Raw genomic sequence first — 22,574 nt, 5'->3', positions numbered from 1 at the left:
TCAAATTCTAGAATCATGGAGAGCCAATGAGGTACAGAGAACACATGTGAGCCTGGGTACTGCGGATATGCTTTTCTTGTCTTTATATTTTTTCTCTTTAGCACCCTGATTTTCCTTCAGGAAACCACAGCTCTTCAACTCTCAGTCCATGGGATTCAGGTGGGGCTCACCCGACCACTAACTCTGTGGTGGGCACATGGCCCTGGCCTGGCTAGTGGGGAGACTGTCCCTCTTGCCACAGTGACCAGTTTAGGGACAGATACATGACCCAGCCCAACCAATGCGAATTAGCCCTTGGACTTTTGCTGGAACTGGTGGAGACAAAGCTCCCTCTCAGATCACAGGGACTAAGGATTATGCAAGCTGGGAGCTGCTAGGGGGTCACCTTTGCTACCACATGGGAGAGATCATACCTAAGAATGAAGCCAAGAATCAGCAGAGCCAGGAGATTGTAGGAGACGCTGAGAGAGGAAAGGGGGGAGAGAAGGAGAAAAGGAGACAGGGAGGGAGGGAGAGAGAAACTGAATTCTCAGAACACAATTTGGGCTTAGAACCAAATTTGCCTAAAGGAATCTCCTGGATTTTTCATGTACGTCAGCCAATAAATTATCCTTTGTCGTGAACTAGTGTGACTTGGGTTTCTGTCACATGAAACTGGAAGAGTCTTGACTGATACACTGAGAACTTTTTCTACTGACAGTAACTTAACCTTTACCAGTAGATACCTCATTTCAGTCGTGCAGTACACGTGAGCAAATATACAGAGCTCAAAGAAATATCTCCCATCAACATCAGCTGCAGAGCAGGGCAGGGCAGGACCAAAACCACACCAGTGTATCATTTCTTAATTCCAGTCTCAAGATACCCAAGAATGGGATTCTATCACTAAGCTTGCCTAAGATGTTTCTGAGTTTTGTTAAGGGAGTCTTTCTTATTTTATAATGATAAGGCTGGAAAATATTTTTTTCTCAGTGGCGTTCATGATATTAGCCTTCCAGGGATTTGTCAAAAATATCATTTGTTGAGGTTGTGTTCTACATCATTCATATACTTTGGGGCCAACTTCAAACTCCAATGAATTATGTGTATCGGGTTTCTTCCTATTCAAACATTTTCCCTTCTTTTTTATTCCCAAGATATAGGCCTCTGCCTGCAGGACTTAAAAAAATTTGCTGAGGAGTTGTTCTGTGATGTTTATGTATTAAATAAACAACATTTCCCATCAGATGCTTTTACCTGTAGGAACAGCTCAAATGCCGTCAGTTTATAGTTTCTAAGTCGAACTACTCACCAGTTGTGTAATTCAGCAAAGGCAGCTTTGATCTTCTTCACCGAACTATCCACTTCTTCCTTGATCATGACACGATATCTCGTTAGAGATACAGTGCAGCGTTGCAAATCCTTCACCGATTTCTCAATGTTTGGGCCTAAAAGTAATGTCATGAAAAAAATGTTAAATTGAACACTTTATCTTTTTCTATCTGAGCTAAACAACAACAACAAAAGCAGCTAACTCCCCTACCCCTAATAAAAAGAGAGAGATTTATCTTTTGTTTCTCAATGAAAAAAGAAAAAAGTTCTGTCAAGAAGATGTTTCCGTGTTTACAACCCAGACTTTTAAAAAAACCCCAGCGGGTGACTGGTGCTGTGGTTTGACTAGTGGGTGCTGCAGGCGGGCCCTTCTGGGCACACGTGCCTGCCTCCCTTGTGCTTTGGAAAGGGGCTCTGATCATTATGTTCTATTACAGATGACAGTTTCTTAGAATCTGATTACGTCTGAAGACCATTCATGCCGCTGGCTCTCACCACTCTGTGTGGTTAAAAGCCAGCAGGGCTTTTGGAGGAGGAAAAGGACACGGGGATTGGGAGAGGTACAAATGAGCTCTGGAGGGGAGGGAGCCGGGTATGCTGGCTCTGGTTCCCATCAGTCCCGAGCCAGGCCTGTAAGTAGAGCGGCAGCCCTCAGAGCTGCTCAACGGCTGCCAATCTCGCCTGATTTCCTGAAACTGTCACCAAGGTACACGGATAGGGCAGAGCAAATGGGCAAATTGTACCGATCCCAATAAGGCCACGTTTCTTAGAAGAAAGAACTCTCCCTCAAGAGAAGTAAGAAGGTCTATCAAACCAAAGCCAAGGAAATCAGATACAACTGAGGCTGAATGAGAAGAATATCATTTCATCCTCTGGGAATCAGAAAGGAAGTGATTTAGCCCCTTTCGTGTTTAATACCAGTTATGTGTAAAGTATAACAAAGTCCAAAATACAATAAAAACACAGTGTGTCAATGATAAAATCCTCTTTTGGGGTTATACTGTCTGCAAGTTCTAACACAGAACTGAATTTACATGAGGAAGGTCATATCAGCCTCTAGATTCATCTTCATTCAGTGCAAGTTAAGAACTTGCGTGTGTGCCAGGGAAACATTCGGCAGTCACATTACCAAAAGGGCTCCCGCATTAACGTTTGCTTCATAAAATATGAAGGTAGAAAGGATTCATGGTGCAAATCTATCCATGCCTACGAAGAGAAGAATGACCACAGAGGGGCAGAGAAAGGGGATGTAATTCCTCTTAAACATCTGAGACCTTCGATGAACATGGGAGGAATCACATCTACTTTTTAAACTATGTGCGTCACAGAAAGAAATGCAATTGCATGGGCATCTCTCTGCACTAAGCAGCATCCTTTGGAAAATTCTTTCATTCTGGCACTTCTCTGAGTGTGCAAAATGTGTTGAGTCATTTGTGCAAAAGAAATCACTTTACCTCTTTTCTTTGCCAACTCATCTGGCTTTATTTCAAGATGAGCTGCAGGGGTATTGGACTTAACAGGAGATGTTTTTGCCTTAGGCTTGCTTGGGTTACAAGGCTGCTCAGCTGACCACTGTAGGCCATCTGACCTCTCTGGTGTTCCATGTATAGGTTTGGGATTCCCATCTAAGGATAGTTTCTGTTGCAGTGGTCTGTTGCCTTCTGTAAGAAAACACCAAATAATGACTGTGAAGTGATAAACTAAAAACAGTGATGAGAAAGTGATGGGGGAATGCCAAGATTTTTGTTTTTGTTTACATGTTGGCAATGATGCCCTGTTGCAAACAGTGAGGAGACTGCTTTAAAAGAATCTCTAGAAGATTTGAGGATATCCTAGAAATACTGCCTTGAGCTGGGAGTTGGAAGACCTGGGTGGGTGTTTCGGCTCTGGTAATTACTCATACGGTGGCCCTGGGCAAGCCACTTAACATCTCGGAGCCTTGGTTTCCTCACTCGTAATGAAGGTTATTAGGAGATGAAGAGGTTTTTGGGTTTTTTTCCCCTCATTCAGTAAAGGTGTAAGCATCTTTAAGTAGGATTTCATATTGAGGCTATAAAAATGCAGGCTTCCTATCTCCAAGTGCTACATTAATGTCTTGTGGTATTTTATTCTGAATTAATGAAGGCAGAAGAGTGATTGGAGATAGGGCAAGAATGAAGTGACAACAGGTACTATAATCATTTCACTTAATTTATGGAGGGATTAAATCGGGAAACATAATATCTCTACCATATTTAAAATCTAGGGAGTCAAATTGTCTCTAGAGCTTTAATAGATGTGGCAATAAATTAGCAGCACATTGCTCTCAGCATCTTTTAAAGGTAGGGTTCTATTTAGTTATTGCTGGAGTGAATTAAATGGCATCTTAGTGGCCGGAAAAGGAAATGTATCACCCTTAACATCTTACTCACAACCAGAGAGAGCTTTGGGTATAAAAAAAGTGAAGCCAGAGTGCTTTTGAAGGCCAGGTTCCTGGAGAAAGCTGAGTGTAGTAGAGAGAATGCAGGTATGGATCCAGGAGACCCATGTTCTGAGCTTCCCTGTGTCCTGGATGAGCCTGTAGGAATGACTCCACTTCTCTGGTTGACTATGGCTCACACTCAAACAGAGCACAGCACAACCTCTATGAATCCCAGCCCCTTTGCGCCCTGTCTCACTTCTCTCTACTCCAATGGCACCTCATAAAAACTTACTGCATTATATTTTAACACAGGGCTTATGTGTCTGCCCCTCATCCCTGCCTTGAGGAGGCTAGGACTCCCTTGAAGTCTAATACTGAAATCAGATTCATTTTTGAAGCCCTAGTACTTGGGTCTGGCTCAATAGCTATCTGTAAAATTGTGACTGAATTAAAGTACCCTTAAAATGATTTCATAGGAAAAAGACACAACAAAACAAAGAACCTTTCCTAACACTTGCCACAAACATTTGGAGACTATACTTGGAAGGTGCAAAAGACTATCATCTGGGTCCTAGTCAGTTTGATTTTAGACATTTAAGAGAAGTGTAAATTTTACTTTGGTTGAATCCATCATTCATAACTTATATATCAAGAAAGCACAGGGGTGCCTGGGTGGCTGTCAGTTGAACGTCTGACTCAGGTCATAATCTCAGGGTCATGAGATTGAGCCCTGCATCAGGCTCCATGCTCAGCGGGGAGTCTGCTTGAATTCTCTCTCTCCCTCTCCCCCTGCCCCTCCCTGCCATGGTCTCGCTCTCTAAAATAAATAAATAAATCTTAAAAAAAAAAAAAAAGCACAGAATCCATCTTATGGGCTGAATGATGAGTACTCTCTAAAGGGCAATTACAATACACAATGAAATACTCAACAAAGGTAGTGAACAAATTAAGTACTGAAAATAGCATTTCCTCCAGTGGTGAAACAGATTTAAATGGTAGTATGCAATTTTATCTTTAAGTATACTAAAGTGGAATTTCAGTGTAGGGCAGTGGTTATCAAGGTTTATTGTACTTGCGTTCTCCCTTAGTACTTGTTACAAATGTAAATTTCCAGAAAACACCTCCAGGGATTTTGATTCAGCAGTGGGCCCAGGATTCTACTTGCCAGGTGATTCTGTTGAGGTGAAGATGGATGGCACCACCCACCTAAAGAAACTCTACTGCATATGAGGAAAAACTAATTGTCTGATGAGTCTGTAAATGTTTTGTTAAAATAGTGATTAAGTGCAGGCTGGCTCCAACTCACTCCCTCTCTAAATCTTAGTGAAGATTCAGCCTTGATGAAATATTATAAATTGAGAATCTAAAATATAGCTCATTGTGCACAGTGTAGTAAATTAGTCTTATTCTTGAAAATAAGGGGATTTATATTATAGCCTAATGGAAATAACGACCTTAGAATGAAGGGAAAGCATTATTCTGTTGGATGCATAAGAATTTTAAATGGAAGGCAAGCATGCAAATGAGCATGGGTTCATTAACCTAGAGCTGAAAATATTTTATTTGTGTCTCAGACAACTGGTATGTGGGTTACTGGTTCATTTCATCATTCATCCAACAAAAATTCATTGAGAAATATGAATAGCAGGGTTTTTTTTAGGGGCCTGAAAAGCTGTCTTATTGGTAGAAATCACTGAACACTGGAAAGATCTGAAATTCTCAAAGATGGTTTGGATATATTTGCACATTGGCTGTCTCCAAATATAGTAAAACTCTGGAGCTCTTTCAGATGAAAGCTGGTGGTAAGTTATTCAGCTATAACAGAATTAGGTTCATCTTAACCACAGATCCTGATGTTTCTAGCAACAGAATAATGGGGGTTCTTTCCTGGATACTGCGATTTCCCTCTAACATTATGGCCAGAAGTACCATCAGTTCTCTATCTGGAATCTACTTATAAACTTCAACAGACTGTAGCTGACTCAGAGTTGATTCCTATCTCTGTTCAATAAGGTAGCCACTAGCTCTAAGTGGTTATTCAACATTTGAAATGTGGCTTGACTAAATTGAGATGTGCTGTAAGGGTAAAATACACACTGAGATTTGAAGCCTTAGTCCAAAAAAAAAAAAAAAAAAGAATTAAAAATATTACTTCGACAATTTAAAAAATATTGATATGTCAAAATAATGATATTTTGTGTATATTAAGTTAGATAAAATATATTACCCAATCTAAATTCACCTGTTTCTTTTTACTTTTTTAATGTGGCTACTAGAGATTTTATTTATTTATTTATTTATTTTGCTACTAGAAATTTTAAAATTACATATGTAGCTCACATTATATTTCTATTGGGTAACACTAATATAAAGCAGAAGGAGCATGAGATTATTGATCTAAAATCTGCCATCACTACTAATTTATATTCTAGACTAAGAGAGTTCTGATTTTAGTGAAACCTTAAAATATCCTCTGCGATTTCTACATGAGAAAAGTGGTGACAGAGTGATGTAGGTCTTGTTCATCACTGTATGCTTGGTGCCTAGTAAGTACATGATGAACACTGAATGAATGAATGAATGAATGAGCATTATTCTGGTACTTTCCATGTCTGGGGCCCTTCTAGTTATAGGGAGCCTAGTTTGATATGAATCTCTGGCTGTGTCTTTATCCAATATTCATCAAATACTTGAATCAAAGTAGTTACATCTTGGAAAGAAAAGTTATCTCTGGAAACACCCAATCTGCCCAGATCTCAATAAATACTATATATATTTTAATCTAATCCTAAAAATGGCTCCTAGAAGCTTATATGTTTTTGAATTTAACTATTACCTGAGCCTTCCCTTTATTAAAAATACTTATCAAATCCCAACATAGATGGTATACATCTTCCTGAGTATCATTCTGATTTCTGATTCAATCTAACTCAACAGATACATATGGAGTGCCTGGTATGTGCAAGCCCTGGCTTATTCATGGGAGATAAATGGGACATAGTCTCCCTGCCCTTAACAACTAATATGTAAAATGTGAAAAAGTAACATAAGACCATAACAGTACATCTGAGTTCACCTTTCCCCACTGAATTATGTTGGCACCTTTGTTGAAAATCAATTGACTATATATGTGTGTTCTATTTTTGGACTACATTCTATTCCACTCATGTAGTTGTCTATCCTCACCCCTAACACCACACTGTCTTTTTTACTGTAACTATTTAATGAGTCTTAATATCAGGTAATATATGTCCTCCAACTTTGCTCTTCTTTGTCAAGATTGTTTGGGCTAACTTAGGTCCTTTGCATTTCAATGTAAATTTAAGAATCAGCTTATTTCTACAAAAACAATCAGTGTATTTCTACAAAAAATCTGATGGGAGTTTGGGCTTGAGTTGAATCTATAAGTCAATCTGGAGATATTTAGTATCTTAACAATATTGCATCTTTTGATCTTTGAACATGATACATCATGCCATTTATTTAGCTTTTCTTTAATTGGTCTCAGCATTGTTTTATAGTTCTTAGTGTCTTGTGCATCTTTAGTTAAATTTATTCCTGGGTATTTTAGGTATCTTAGGCTACTGTATATAATATTTTTAAAAACTTCATTTCCCAATTGTTGGCTGCAAAAATACAACTGATTTTTTATATATTGAACTTTATACTTACTTACCTTGCTAATTTCCTTATTAGTTTTTTTTTTTTGTCTTTTATAGGTTTCTTAAAATTTTCTATATAGGCAATAATGACATCTGTAAATGCAGTTTAGTGTCTTTCTTTCCGGTCTTTCCTTGCCTTATTAAACTGGTTAGGAACCCTAGTACAATGCAGAATAGGTGTCCCTGCATTGTTCTTGATCTTAGGGAAACTGTATCCAATATTTATTATTAAATATGATCTTAACTGTGGAGCAGATTTTTCATATGTTTATTAGGAAATTCTCTTATATTCCTAGTTTTCTGGGACTTTTTATTATTTGGCCAAGTGATTTTATTTTGTCTCACTTATTGAGATGATCATATTGTTTTTCTCCTTTATTTTAATAATATAGCAAACTACATTAATCGGTTTTTACGTTAAGCCAATGTTGCATTCTTGGGAAAAAGCACACTTGATCATAGTGTATTACCTTTTTTATATATTGCTTACTTCAACTTGCTAATATTTTGTTGAAGATTTTGCTTCTTCATTCATGAACAATATTGTTCTGCTTCTAATGACTAATCTTTCTCTTCATTATAGGTCACATTTGATTGCTTCTTGTGTGGATTTATTTTACACAACAAAACATAAACTGTGGTGGTTGTTTTTTGTTAACATTACCAAAGAAAACAAATCTTCCTCTTGGGAGAAATATAGGACTAGGTTTCAAAGATTTTCATAATATATGTATAGCCATGTATGTGTTCAGACTTGAAAGTTTCTGAAAACTCTTTTTTCTTGTTAGATTTTACTCTTCAGTGAAGCTTTATGTATTTATAAGTAGACTGAAGGAAGTATACTCGGAATTCAAATCTAAGTTTAAGAAATGTGTTACATATAAGAGTAGGTCTAAAAAAATTATTTTAACCCATTGAGTTAAGATCCTACTATACACCGTAAAGCACAGCTCCTGTACATAGTAAAGCAGTTGTCTGATGATGATTAACACAGTATTATAAAGTAGTTCTACTTAGAAAAAACTGAAAAAGAAACAAAGTACAATTTTGTTATAAAATTATGCCTAAAATTGCTAATGTCTATGTTACTGAAAGCATGTTACATTCACTTAAAAGTAATTAAGTCAATATGTTAGTGTTTTATGGTAACTGTTAATAATAATAATAGTTCTTTGATCATAATCTTAGTGTTCTTAAATATTCACAAAAAGAGATATGCAAATGGAAAAGAAACATCTTAAAGTGTTCCATCACCCTACTAATCAGTTTTACAAATAAAAACAATGAGATTAGTACAATCTTTCTGGACTGCAATATATTAAGAATTTCAAAAATAATCATACTCTCTGAACCCCAAAATTCCATTTCTAAGAAAATACGCCAAGGAAATCATTATAGTTGTTTATAAAGATTTATATATAAGAAATGTTCACTACAGCATTATTTACAAGAGCAAACAAATGGAAACAATCCACATGGACAAAAGTTTGGGAATAAAAAGAAGTATGTCAAATTCATAAGAACACAATGTGGCCATTAAAATCATGTTTTTAAAGAAATGAGATAATGTTTATCATGTCATGTTAAGTAAAAAGAATACAAAAGTTCACATACTAAATAATATTTGTTTTTAAAAATCCTATATATCTGTGCAGTTAAGAAATTCTGAAATGAAATTTAACAGTGGTTGTTTCAGGGAGGTAGGATTTTTTTTCCCCTTAAACCTTACTTCAGTTTTCAAAAAAAAATTTTTTTTTTAAAGATTTTATTTATTTGTTTGACGGAGAGAGACACAGCGAGAGAGGGAACACAAGCAGGGGGAGCGGGAGAGGGAGAAGCAGGCTTCCCGCTGAGCAGGGAGCCCGATGCGGGGCTCGATCCCAGGACCCTGGGATCATGACCTGAGCCGAAGGCAGACGCTTAATGACTGAGCCACCCAGATGCCCCTCAAATTTCTTCATTAGTATTTTCTTCTAAAACCAGAAATACAAAATTCATAATTGTCTTTAAAAAGTAGCACAGTGACTTCACAAAATTTAACCTACACTTCTTTACATATTCTATCACTAATACTTCCATGGAGAAAGGCTTGTTTGTCCGAGCGCCTCTCATGTCCAGTTACTGTTTTAGGCACCAGAACTACAAGGGTGATCAAAGACAGATGTGCTCTCAGTCTTTCCAGAACTTGCTGGGTATTAGGAAGACATATAAATCAAACTGCCACACAAACAAATGTAGAATTGCAGCTGTGATAAGTGTTATGAAAGAAAAGTGCACAGTGTTCTGAAGTCTGTCACTGGCGTAGCTGACTTCATACAAGTAACCCCCCAGCCAACACCTCTGCTCACCCGAAAGCCTGTGAACTAACCAGGTTAAGGAGGCAGCAAAGTGCAGGCCAGGCAGAGATGGCTTTGGGGGCAGGAGGGGGCACTGTGTGCCAGTTATCAAGTTACTGTCTCTTAGCTCAAATCTCCCCTTCTTTGCCTCACTTTGTGGTGCTGGAGCTGGTCCCTGTAAATGATTCTCTTTTGCCAGCCAGCGGGATGTTAGCTTTATCAGGGGAGGGCGATAACGTGACCATGCGTGCTAAGAGGGCAGGCATACTCTTCTCTTCCAGGTCTGGTTCTTTATTATGCTTATTCATCACAGGAGCTCCGGGCGGCACCCCTGCCGCGTTCTCCGTGTCCCGTGGCTCTGAGCAGGGCCAGTCTCCCTACACCCTCTGGCAGTGGTACCGTTCTACAGAACAGCCCGGTCCAGGCTCTGCAAGTTTTTGTTGTTGTTGTTGTTTTGCCACCATAAGGCTGCATGTTCCTCTGATGGCCATATACCTTTGATGGGAGCAGAATCTCAGTGTTAGATTGGAGGGCTCTCTTTATTGTCCAACCTTCCTAGAGATAGTAACTACTCTCTTGCGTGTCTAGATCCCTTTTAGTAATTAACCACCTCCTGGTATTTCTAGTGTTTTAGTTATTCTCTGTATTACTTTCCTCCCATTCAAATAAACCATGTGGGTTCTGTCTCCAGACTTGAACCTGACTGATACCTACAGCCAGCATGAGGGACTGAGAGGGGACCAGGATGGCTGGAGTAGAGACAGCAAGAAAGAGTAGGTCATACAGTGAGGCTGGAACTGGAACAGGGGCCAGACCATGCTGAGCCTACAGGCCATGGTGAGACTTTTGGTTTTTATCTTAAGAGTTCAGAGTTGTGGTTTTGAAAAGATTTCGGGATACAGAATGACTTAGAGGGGAACAATGTAAATGCTAGGAGATTAATCAGTGAACCCCTATAGCAACACAGGCAAGAAAGGACGATGGCTTTGGTGGGAAGGCACAGGTAGAAACACAGTGAGACTGGATGGATTCTAGGAATATTTGGAAAAGAAAATCGACAGGACTTGTTGATGGATTGGATGTGGGAGTTGAGAGAGGGGAAGATGTCAGGACTGATGCCTAGATTTCTGGCTTGCACATCAAATAGATAGTACACTAGGATCATGAACACTTTAAGAAAGAGGAGCCTGGGAGGGAGATCATGAGTTTGCTTTAAGCATGTCGTTGAAGACTTTGAACTGTTAAAGTGAAAATGTCAAGCAAGAGCCTGGAAAACAGAGTTGCCTGGACTGGGAAGATGAATTTGTGAGCCAGCTTATATAATTAAAACTCGGGCATGGTTGAAATGATCTAAGAAGATGGTACGGTTTTATATGAGAAAGGACTTGGAACCAACCAAGCCTTGACGAACTTCTCCGATTAACAGCCAAGTAGAGAAGAGTGACCCTCAAAGGAAACAGAGGCTAACAATGAAGATGGAGGGAAAATCAGGAGAGTGTCATGTCATAGGCACCAAAAAGAAGAGACAGAGTAATTAAGGATAGAGTGATCAACAGCACTGAAGTTGCAGAAAGAAAAAAAGACAAAGGATTGCAAAGTGTCTGCTAGATTCAATACATGGAGGCCACTGATTAACTTAGTGGGAGCAACGTCTTTGGAGTGATGGGGCTGTAAGCCATAATGAATAGGTTGATAAGCGAGAGACAGAGGTGAAGAAATGGAGAGAGTGAGTAAAGATAATTCTTTCAGATGTTACAGAATAATGGTCTAGTGATGAAGCCCCAAGAAAACTCTTCACATGACTGTGATGGTGCCCCTGGATTTGCATGTTCCATCATTCTTCTGTCGCTGCTCGACAGGGCAATGAACAAAGTCAGAGGAACCCGTAACTTTGAAACAGAGACCCAAACAGACAGGTTTATTTCAAAGACATAGTATCAGTCAGTTCTGCCTTTTCATAACTTCTTTATCAAAGACATAGTATCAGTCAGTTCTGCCTTTTCATAACTTCTTTATCAAAGACAGATGGACTTTATTATTTCAAGTCCTATGAAACTTGATCAGTTCAGTGGGTATAAGGCTGGTAATTTTCAGATTGGAAAGAAACCTTTTAGTTTTATTTACATGACTTTTCAAGGTCTCATATGTCATTAATACCTTTCCAGGCTTATTTATATTAAAAGATAATAGATAATAGGGGTACCTGCGTAGCTCAGTCGGTTAAGCGTCTGCCTTCGGCTCAGGTCATGATCCCAGCGTCCTGGGATCGAGTTCTGCATCGGGCTCCCTGCTTGGCGGGGAGCCTGCTTCTCCCTCTCCCTCTGCCCCTCCCTCCTGTCATGCTCTCTCTGTCTCTCTCTCTCAGATAGATAAATAAAATCTTTAAAAAAAAGAGAATAGATAATAAAGTCAATGAGTTAAGCTGTCGGTGACACAGGTGGGCAGGTTCCCTTCATTTGTTTCACTGACTTATTTCACTACAAAACAGTCTCAATTCTCACTGCATTTTGATAGAGCCGTTTAAATCTTTGTTCAAAAATTTTAAAAATATTTTTTTTGGAAGGTCTTTTGTTCTTTGCAAGGAGTGCATTCCATTTAATTAAGTCTGTCTGTAACGGAAATCACCTAACAAGGTACGGGTGGGAAGTTACAAAGGTATCAGCTCTTCAGAGATGAGTAGTTTTGTGTTTCTGCTGCAGGCTTGCAGCAAAAGTCTCTTTCAAATGAGAAGGAGAACGGAGACAGCTCTGGATTTCACTCTACCCAGGTGACAGAAAAATACCCCAGGGGTTCTGCATTTCCTGTGCCCGGGTGTCACTACGTCCTGTGTGTGTCTCTGTCTCTTTCTGCTTTATCATTACCCAGAGAAAGGAAGCAGAGTCCCCAGTCATGGAAGCTGCACTCGCAGGCCTCCCCTAGCTACCTGAGCAGTTCAGACACTGGGAGCTGAGGGGGAGACTGAACAACACACAACTAGACACAGGAGCTGACGCTAAGTATTCAGACGCTAAAATGATAATTAAGGAGGAGTGATAATCACGATAAACGTGCTTTAAAATGTAAACTTCCAAAACGCATGTTCTTATAACAGTACAAAATAAGATCAGCTGTAGAGATTAAAAAAGTGTGGTATCTTTAATTTAAAAAAATAGTAAAAACCTATGGTTACAACTCTGCAAGGGTTTCAGCTCAAGTCCTTAATTAAGGTTTAAATAAAACATGGGCTGCTCAGGCCACTGCAAACTGGCGTGTGAGACCCTGCTTCGGGGCATCTGGGTCTCGGCCCCAGCGTCTCCTCTTCAGTCACTCACCCAACACTGCGGCCTTATCTCGTGCCGCTGTGCACACCCTCCCTCCCTGCCCTGGTCTCTCTCCTACTCACGGTCTTCACAACATTTATTATAATCCAGAATTCTCTTGGTAACTTGGTTCTGTTCTGGTCGATTTTGTATCTCCTCTCACCTTCAAAAACGTACACAAACTCCATGAGGGCAGAGACTGTGTTGCCTTGTTTACTTCCTCTAGAAGAATTCCTGGCATGTGTCAGGATGCTTAAAAATGTTCACTAAGTAGATAAATGATTTGAGGGTTTACTCCGCGCCAGATGTGTGCTAATCACTTACTGCTTACCACGGTCTTGTAAAGTGGAGTTATATTTTCTATTTTGCAGGTGAGGACACTGAAACGCAGAGTGGTTAACTTGTCCAGGGTCACACACCCTAGTAAGTGACGAGGCCAAGACTTGAATCCAAACATCCCTAATGCTAAAGCCTGGTTCTTTACTACAATATTATATTGCTTCCATTTGAGAGCTGGTACTGCTGAAATCCCAGAATATACACATTTGGCTTTACTATTAAAGTTCTAGGCAAGCTGCTTTCATCTTTTTGATCTTTTCTAATCCTCTGGTCCAATATAGGGCTTAGAGAAGCAGGGGAGATAATCTTGAGGCTAGGACCAACAGCAGCATAAAAAAAATCTGTTTGGAAATCCTATAGGGAACCTCACATCATAAAAATACTGTGAAATAGTCTGGTGAGGTGTGTGTGTGTATGTGTGTGTGTGTGTGTGTTTAACAATCAGCACAAATGAGAGACAAGCAGCCAACATTCTAAAATAACAGGACCCTTTCTCTCACATTTGGTTCAGTTCACTCTGAGAATGAGAAGCGGAATGAGAAGCAGTTCTGTGCCAGGCCCATGCCAAAACAGAGAATCCGTATTGTCAAGGCAAAATGACGGGGTGTTCCTGTTCTATGATACAGAGCAGATCGTGAAGTCTGGTTTGTGGAGGTCAGTGAACACAGCATGGAGCCTTCTGTTTGAGACAGGTAACAAGTAACAGAAGAGCTGGCTTCCCAGGATGCTTCACCAGATGAGGGGACATAAAGGAAGCCTGCCGGCTAGCAAGAGGAGCTGTAGATGACGAAAGCCCCGCCCCAAGGTTTATCTCAATGGAGCCAGTTGGTAGCCCATAATCCTGCTCCTTTCCTATTCAATGGGAATTGTGTCCAGTGGGAAGAAGACAACACAGAAATCTGAATTCCTGTTTGGGCCTACACTGTGATAAACACCTAAATATTTCAGCAATCGGAGCCTTAGGAAAAGTAGAGCAGGAAGAATACTTAGGAAAGTTGAACCCTAAAGTCATAATGTGCTTTAGACATTTAGATGGGCCTCAGGATTAAACATGATCCGTGGCATTACTTTTGGTAAAAATAAATCTTAATCTACTCCTTGTCTGACTTTGTACTTGGATGCAGAATGATCTTGATTGGATTATGTAAAAGATCTAATTTGAGCTGTTATTAAAAATTCTGAAATACAGAAAAAACTACTCCATGGCTTAAAGGAGTAATTTTGTACTAAGTTTAAATCAAACTCCCAAACTTCTAAGCTCCGGGCTGACAGGCAGCATTGTCCCACTCGACAGTGCTATATTTACAGCCTGAAACGATGATGCTTTTGGTGGTGAGTTTTCATGTAGGAAGTCACACTAACACCCCTGAACCACCTGCATATATCTTGAAGCTAACTTCTCCCCTACCAGAAAATGATTCTGTTTAAAACTTTTTAAAAAGAGAGATCTTGAATGTCAAGGTGTTATAAAAAGATAAAACACACGTTGCACATGTTCACAGCCTGCTGCCCAGCTGGGCATTCGGGGCAAGCTTCCTTGAGCCAGTTTCATTATTGGAAAGATTGATAAATGCTCCACTGCAAGCAGACTGGAGATTTCTTTTACGCTCATACTTCGAACTCACTCAAGTACAGAATATCATTATATGGCTTTGTTATGATTCCTTTTTCCTAATTTTTCAATTATACATCTTTTAGGAGTCAGGGAGCCCATGGTTTCAGCAGCAACTCTCCAATGCATGCATTAAATTGCACAGATCTGAGTCAGGCTTTGGCAAAGTGGTAAGAGTTACCCCAGGGGTGTGTGGGTTCTCTTCTTGTCCTCTCAACCCGGGGTGCGGGCATGCTTTGGCTTCCTCAGCAATTCAGTGAGGGGATGGGGTTAAAGGATCAATGCCATGCTTTCCAGTTCCACGGCTCTGCTCAAAATGGGGTGCAGGATGTCCAAGACCTAACACTCATCTGTGAAATAGCTGTTAGAGGCCTCGGGACTGCCAATGGATCAGACAGGCATTTCAAAGCCATTTCTCAGTTTGGGCATCACCTTCCTGGTAAATTTTCACTATCTTCCGGAAGGAAAACCTAACTAGTTACAAACTCATTTTTAAATGTATGATCATAACACGTGAGCCGCTGATGAAGTTAATGGTCAACCAGGAGGACTCCCTTCCTTTTGCAAAAATATCTAATGACCTTCCATATCATCATTTATTCTTTAACAGGAAAATTGATGTGAGGCATGGATTTGTACCGAACCAGCAACATTCACAAATAATACCGACGTACTTCAATGCCTTCGTGCTGAACGTAACAAAACCAAAAGGATCCTGGGATGGCTCTTTGTGCAATAAAGGAGGCTTCACAGAAAGTTTCATGGTAGAACTGACAAAAGCCTCCTTGTACAGAGAACTCCTCTAGTGGGTACTTAACTTTCAAGGCAGCTAGCCACTGTGAAGTGAAGCGCTTCAATATTGAATTTGTTCTAACGTCATATACTTGATAGAGTTACCGAAATTGTTTTAGAAAGAAGGTATAAATTATAAGTAAATGAATGAATATACGTGCTAGGCTTTTAGTCTATGATTGATATCAAAACGGCAACTTGAGTAATTAGATTTTGAAAGTAATTCATGTGAATGCAGTAACAAGCAAGGTTGGGAATCTGCCACTCGATTATTTAATTTTTTTCTCCTGCCCTTACTATAAATCAAAATATTCTCAAAATTGTAGGCATGGTAAAAATTGAATTTAAAAAATCCTGGGAAATTTAGATTCTAAATGGAAATAAGCTCTTTCTGTTGTTTGTCTGTTTGGTTTTGAGGAAGCACTGTGCACTAGGGGTCATGTGAATTACCGTGCTCACTACCAGTTGAGTTGGTAGGTAATGTGTTTGTGGAAGAAAATCAGTGCTTGGTGAGCAAGCTAAAAACTTACTAGCGTGTTGTACAGCATGTGAGTTATTTAACGCTTCCCCACTGGAGCCCTGGTTTGGTACACGTCACCATGAGATGGTCTGTTTGCATTTGTCTCTTCTGCCGGGCTGAATTCTTCCTAGGCAGGGCCCCTCTTGCTCATTTTTGACTGATCAGAGGACAGCGTTGCCTCACAGGCTGCAGACTTGCAGTACACGAGGTTGTGGAGTCCGGTCCTTTCTACTTCTTTTTAACCCTCCAAATCCCTTCTACTGCCTCAAGGCTATGGGGTCCTTCAATTACCGTGACTCCCATGAACCCTCCCTGGATCACTCATGGATGTAGCACCTCTCTTCCCCAAACTGTAAACTCAGCCTTCTCGTCGAGAATAACAGAAAGCGATTCCTGCAGGGCCTCAACCATACCATATCCTTCTGTGAATTTACTGTGGCTTTAACAGCACAGTGGTTAGCATGTAAGAGGAGCTTAGAGAGTCACTGAGTCGATCAGGGCGGGATTTTATAACTAAAAGAAGGACTGCAGGAATTACTGGGTGGTGTGGTCCTCGCTAGGGGATCTGCCAGGCATTTTGAATTAGGAGGCATTTGTTAAAAATTTGTGTGTGGGGTGGAGAGGCCTACACCCATAGTTAGGTGACTTAAAATCACAGGAATCCTGCACAACAAAGAATGACCCTGTGTCCTGAACTTTCTCAGGTCCTCTTGGATGCTTTACATATAAACACAAAGTATTTTTTGTACAATTCTCCTTGGAGTTCCAGGATTTAATACGGGGTGAATTAAGAAAAGACTGTACTTCATGGTGTTCAGAACTGACCAAAAGCTTTGCAGCATTTGGAAAACTGCACAGTCAATGACTCGTGCGGTCATGGTATCTGACTTGACAACCAGTGTCCCTGCATCAGCCTGCATTTGTGGTAGCCGCTTTCAGAGTGATTCTAGGTCTATATACAAACAGGCTTATTTCTTTCTTGCTTCACACATCAAATATATAAAAAAAAAACAGTGTCCACAATGTCCTGTTGACCATTGTTTTCTTTTAAGTGCAAAGTGATTCATTTTAAGTGGGTGTGAATATCTGACCATTTTATAAGGTTTTCTAGTTTAGTTGTTCCAGATTTCTTATATTTTTTGCTTTACTGAAATTCTGTTTCTAGATAGACTATATTTTCTCTGATTTTTATTTTAGGATTTGTCATAAAAGTGGAGCATTCGCTTAGATAGTGTTGAGACCACTGTCTAGTACATTCTGGTACAGTTTTCTTATTTTACAGAAAGGAAATGGGACACTAGAGATGAAATGATGCACCCAAGGTCATACAATTTGATTAAAAAGTAGCCTTTTGTAGGTTAAGATATAGCTATAGTACAAATAATTAACATTCCAGATGCTAACACCCTGGAAGATTATGTTCTGTCACATAATACAAAATACCAGGAGTTTAAATAATCTGATCTACCCTTTAATAACATTTGCTGTTACCACTAATTATTCCTCCCTTATCCCAGCAAAGGTGTCTTGAAAGAAAATTTCTTTTAACCGGGATTTCTGTTTCCCTGATGATCCTAATACAGACTAGAACTATGTTCTTTGGACAAAATTATCTTCTTAGTGCAGGGCTATGCTGAGCTTTCTCCTTCTGCCCCGTAACATCCCCCCGACCCTGTTCCTGTGGGAAGATGTTTGAGTCCTTGTTGGAAGGAAGACCTTTCTCTTCCAACAGTATCAGTAGCGGCCGCCACCGTCTCCGTGGGTTCCCTTCTGCCTCCTTCTCTTCTATGTCTTCCTAAGCAACTTTATATAAGAATTACTGACCTGTGACCCCACGGAGTGCCTTCGCAGGTTCCTCGAGTATCGAGATTTTTTTCTCCCGAGGGATAAGGGCCGGCTTTTCGCTGGCAGAATCTGTGGACGAGCTGTCTTTCTCACAGCCGTTCACGTGGCCGTTTTCTATCTGGGGTGGTGGTGGCGGCTGCAAGGGCCCTGCTTCGGGCCTCTCTGCCTTGTCCTTAGCATCTTTGTTGCCTTGATGCTGCTTGGACTTGCTTCTTTTTCTTTTGTTGTTCTAGAATGAGAAACAAATGAGAAGTTAACATTATTCAGCTCAGGCCCTTGAGATAGAAGATGAACCTGAGAGATCAAGATAAAGTGTGTTATCTTACTTGTTTTCTGGGGCAAAACACCTACATCTTTATTGACCACCCACATGTAAGTATCTTTTTTCTCACAGTAAGTTGTGTAAACTTTTACCTCATGAACACAGTAAACAAAAGAATTTCCCTTAAAAGGGAAGAACAGCAGGGAATGGCTTAAAAGCTGAAGTATTATTTGAGCAAATTGAAGCCCTACATGTATGAAGGGTAATATATAGTCTTGTGAGAACTGCTTTGAAAGAACTTGAATTCAGATATTGTGCCACTGGAGAAGAGCTCACGTTTCTTAAAGAGGTGATGGTGGGGGTGGCGCCGGGGGGAGGCAAGGAGGACTCTAGGGTTCTGATCCTCTGAGGGAGGACAGGAGCTTGAGTAGGAGAATCAGTACGAGAAAGGCCACAAGGCCTTGCAAAATGAGGAAGTAGAAGGCAGGTCCCAAAGTCGAGGATGGGTATCTGAGATAGGCACCGATCCACCAGGAGATTCCTGGGATCGCTGCCTCTGCGCGCGGAGCGCAAGGCAGCCACAGGACACATAATCATCCCCGGGAATACATCAGCTGGAGGACACTACTGCTACAAAGTCACGCCAAACTGATGTGGGCGCCCCTGGATTTGGACTGTGCAGCTGAAATCCTGGATCTCTCAGCTGCTGGTCAAACAGCATTACCAGGCTTCACTTCATTCACTTGGAAGTAGCACAACCCTGCATTTTAGACCATTAAAATTTTTTTGGACTCCGATGATCACAATTTGGCCAGGGTTTTACTGTACCTCTCCTACAGTGCCCTAGTGGTCAATACATAATAATATATAGGAAATTAAGATGTTCCCAATTATGTTGTATGATTTCCTTGACTTTGGTTCTGTACCCACAGGGTGCTCCGTGTAGTTAACATTCAGGATGGTGCAGGCCTGACCCATCAGCCCAGACCCTGTCCCACCCACTGCAGCAGGGAGTTCCCGCTGAACATCAGCCTGGCTTTGTTTTCCAACACGTTTGAAAAGAAAAAAACAGTAAAAGGAAACTGTTTTCTCTTAATTCTCCTCCCCACTCCCTTTCTTCCCTTTTGAAACCACAATCACTCCCTGGAGGAGTGCTCCTTGAGCTGAGAGAAGCCATTCACAGGGCGAAGGGAAGGGCTGACGGCCCAGATTCCCACACAGGCTCTGTGTCTGCTGGGCTGGGGAGACCATTTTCTCAATGAACCTCTAAGATGGGGACTCAGTAGCGAGTTGGGTCCACAGCTGCTGTCTGATCCTTTACTCACATCAGAGAAACTTGATAACCAAATCACACATCTGAAATTTTTCCACGGACGTGTAAATATTGCCTTTCCATCACCTGCGAATCATCTTCATCTGGCACAGACGTCAGGGAAGCCACGAGTTGAGCTAAGCAGAGATTGTCAAAGAGGGTGACTCACAACGGTAAAAAAAAAAAAAAAAAAATTTTGTAATTTTTCCTATTCCCATGAAATTCGGGTGCAAAAGAAAGAGGAAGGGTAATTTCAGTCATCTCAGGATTTTATGAAAGTGATGCCGCTTTCTGTTTGCTTAAAACCTGTTTGGCAGGCCTGTGATCTTCCTTCGGTGGGGAAGGCGGGACTGGCCTATCATATTGTGGGATGCCCAGAACACAAGGCCCGGCTGGGAAATAATGGGGATGGGTGGAGCAGTTACTTTGAAAGGAGAATCAGACTTTTTGTGACAGTCATCAAACAGGTTGCAGGCGGCGAACAAAGGTGGTGCCCCTTGTTGGAGCTAGTGCGCTCTACAGATGCTCACAAGATCAGGCAGGCACAGGCTGGACACAGAAGGCCACAGGGTTCACAGGCACACCTCACGTGCGCCCAGAAGCCCAACTCCTTGTGACTGGCCAAGAAAGCAAATGATTCGAATCGGGCAGAGTCAAATCTCCTTCTCTCTGTTCTCAAAGAGCGGTTTGCCAGGATTGTCAAGAAGGAAAAACAGGTCCCTGACTTACTATGACTTTAAGGTATTTTCTTTTCTTTTCTTCTTCCTTTGTTAAAGATCGAATGTAGAACTCGGCAAAAAAAAAAAAAAAAAAAATGTATCTCAGGGCAGCCTTGGACAGATTCTTTCAGTTGGAAGAACATGCGAAAATATATTTAGAGCTTTTCAAGTATCTCTAAAACACTCCCTAATTTTTTCCTTTGTGCTACAGAATATGTTCAGGCAAGTTAATGTCTTGAATCCTTTGAATTCCCCGGCTGGGCTCCCCTTAATACTTGAAAAAAGAAAAACTCAGGGACTTCTAAGGCACACCTGGTGGTTCAAAACAGTCGAACAGAAAACAAGGGCATTAGTAGTAAGGCTGGCTGGTAATTGAAGAGAGCCTTGAATTTGCAAGCCCTCCGTGTATACATATCAACATATATGGAAGAAGCATAAAATTGGCAACCTTGTTTAAATGGTAACAATCATGAAGGTTTTGATTGGAGATGTTATTAATTTACAATCGATATTCATCTTACCTTCTTTTTCCCCGTCATATTCCATTCTTTTAGAACTTGGACTGCACTGCCTAGACAAAGACAAAGAATCTTCAACACGTATTCATGTAATAAAACACCACACAGAATTTATCGCTGCCTTTCCATCCTGGCAGCGATTTTTTTTTTTTTTTTTGCTTTTTCATTTGTTTTGATACATCCTACCTTAATAAAAATGCCAGTTTCATTTTTTATTTCCAGATTTTCATTTAATTCACTGCATGATCTTGGTTTTATCAAAGTATTAAAGCCCCACTACATGAAGCTTACCTTTTTATCACTATGTTGTCTTACAGAAAATGAAATATATCTTGAGAATGTTCTGTTAGCTGCGTTGGCATAGGTGGAATTAAAATTGTTCTGTTTGATATATGAATCAAAATACCTGTAATCTTCCAGACCAAACATGGGATTTTGAATATTATTAACCAAGTGAATCAAAGCTTTCTGTGTGCCCATTCCTGCTCTTTCCCTGCCTTCCACTCACTATATTCACAGCTTGCAACGTGATAAGGACGACAGATTATCTGATGTTGGTTTTGCTGTCACCTCACAAAGGGATGGGATGGGCTCTTCGGAAGGAAGGCTTCCACTAGGAAACAAAAAAAAGTTCGTCGGATGACAAGTTGATCCCAGGTTTTCTCAATGCTGTTCACATACGTATGTGGCCATGCACAGGCTCAGAGAGGAAAAGCCTAATCTGATTAAGCTGTAAAATATTTTAAAAGACATGTTTACCGCTGATCAGCTACGGTAACTGTCTCCATGTGGTCTAACAAAGTTCTCCGTTCATTCCAACTGGGTGGGTCATCATTTCAACAGTAAGTTATTGGTAATGAGTACATGGGTTGTTTTCATACAAATAAGTACTTCTAAAAGAGTAGCTCTTAAATGTATTCTTTTAACAATTTTAAGCCTTCTCATACAATCTCATTATACTAATAGTTCTCTACAATGAGTGTGTTGGCTAAACGAAGATAAACTTCAGGCTGGTCTTTATAACAAATTTCAAATTAGTAGGGTCCCAATTATTGAGTCCACTGTCACTGTTAGATAAGGAGAAGGCCATATTGCTTTGACTAATGTTTAGACAGGCTAATTATTCCTATCTATTCAAAGTTTCCAATTCAATGCCCCTCTTAGGCTTTCTGAGTTACATGTACTTGAAATAATAAGACTGCACTTAAAAGTAAGTTATAATTCAGACTTTTTATTAACTGAGCTGGTCTCTCTCTCATTTGCCCAGAGAATTAATGTTTCACCGTATTTTCCTTTTGAAGAACTTTAAGAAGTCACTTTTATTAGGCTCCTTGGTTAGTCAATCCAGGCTAATAATCATTAGGGTAGTTCTTACTTACAGCCAAACTTCAGTTTTCCAAAAAAAATTAAATTTTAAGGAAGTGTCAAGTACTGTTCTTTTTAATCAGAGAAAGGTGAGTTGCTTACTGCTTTAAGTGCGATATTCAATTATTCCTCTAATTTTCATATTTTGACATAAATTCTGTTTGCAATTTGGACAATGAGCTTTTAGAGAGTAATTCTGAAGGAGAAATATTCATGTTCACAGTGAATTTTGAAACTGTTATTACTAAATTTTAATTATACTGAAACTGCTCGGAGCTTTT

General features: G+C 40.2%; 1 protein-coding gene across 3 annotated transcripts in view; it reads right to left on the bottom strand.

Moving 5' to 3' along the window:
* Positions 1-22,574, bottom strand: part of SPATS2L (spermatogenesis associated serine rich 2 like) — a 163,422-nt gene that overhangs the window by 35,553 nt on the left and 105,295 nt on the right. For 2 of the 3 annotated variants that reach the window (XM_021702865.1, XM_021702863.1), the window contains 4 exons: positions 20,932-20,981; positions 18,097-18,346; positions 2,766-2,972; positions 1,292-1,427 (listed from right to left, as the gene is read on the bottom strand). In XM_021702865.1, coding sequence (XP_021558540.1) covers positions 1,292-1,427; positions 2,766-2,972; positions 18,097-18,346; positions 20,932-20,981 — 643 coding nt within the window. The remainder of the gene's footprint in view (positions 1-1,291; positions 1,428-2,765; positions 2,973-18,096; positions 18,347-20,931; positions 20,982-22,574) is intronic. The other variant, XM_021702864.1, reaches the window with a different exon arrangement.

Source organism: Neomonachus schauinslandi, chromosome 3 (genome assembly GCF_002201575.2).
Source record: "Neomonachus schauinslandi chromosome 3, ASM220157v2, whole genome shotgun sequence".
NCBI classification, from domain to species: domain Eukaryota; kingdom Metazoa; phylum Chordata; class Mammalia; order Carnivora; family Phocidae; genus Neomonachus; species Neomonachus schauinslandi.
The sequence above is the reverse complement of the archived record's forward strand: the minus strand, read 5'-3'. Positions and strand labels throughout refer to the sequence as shown.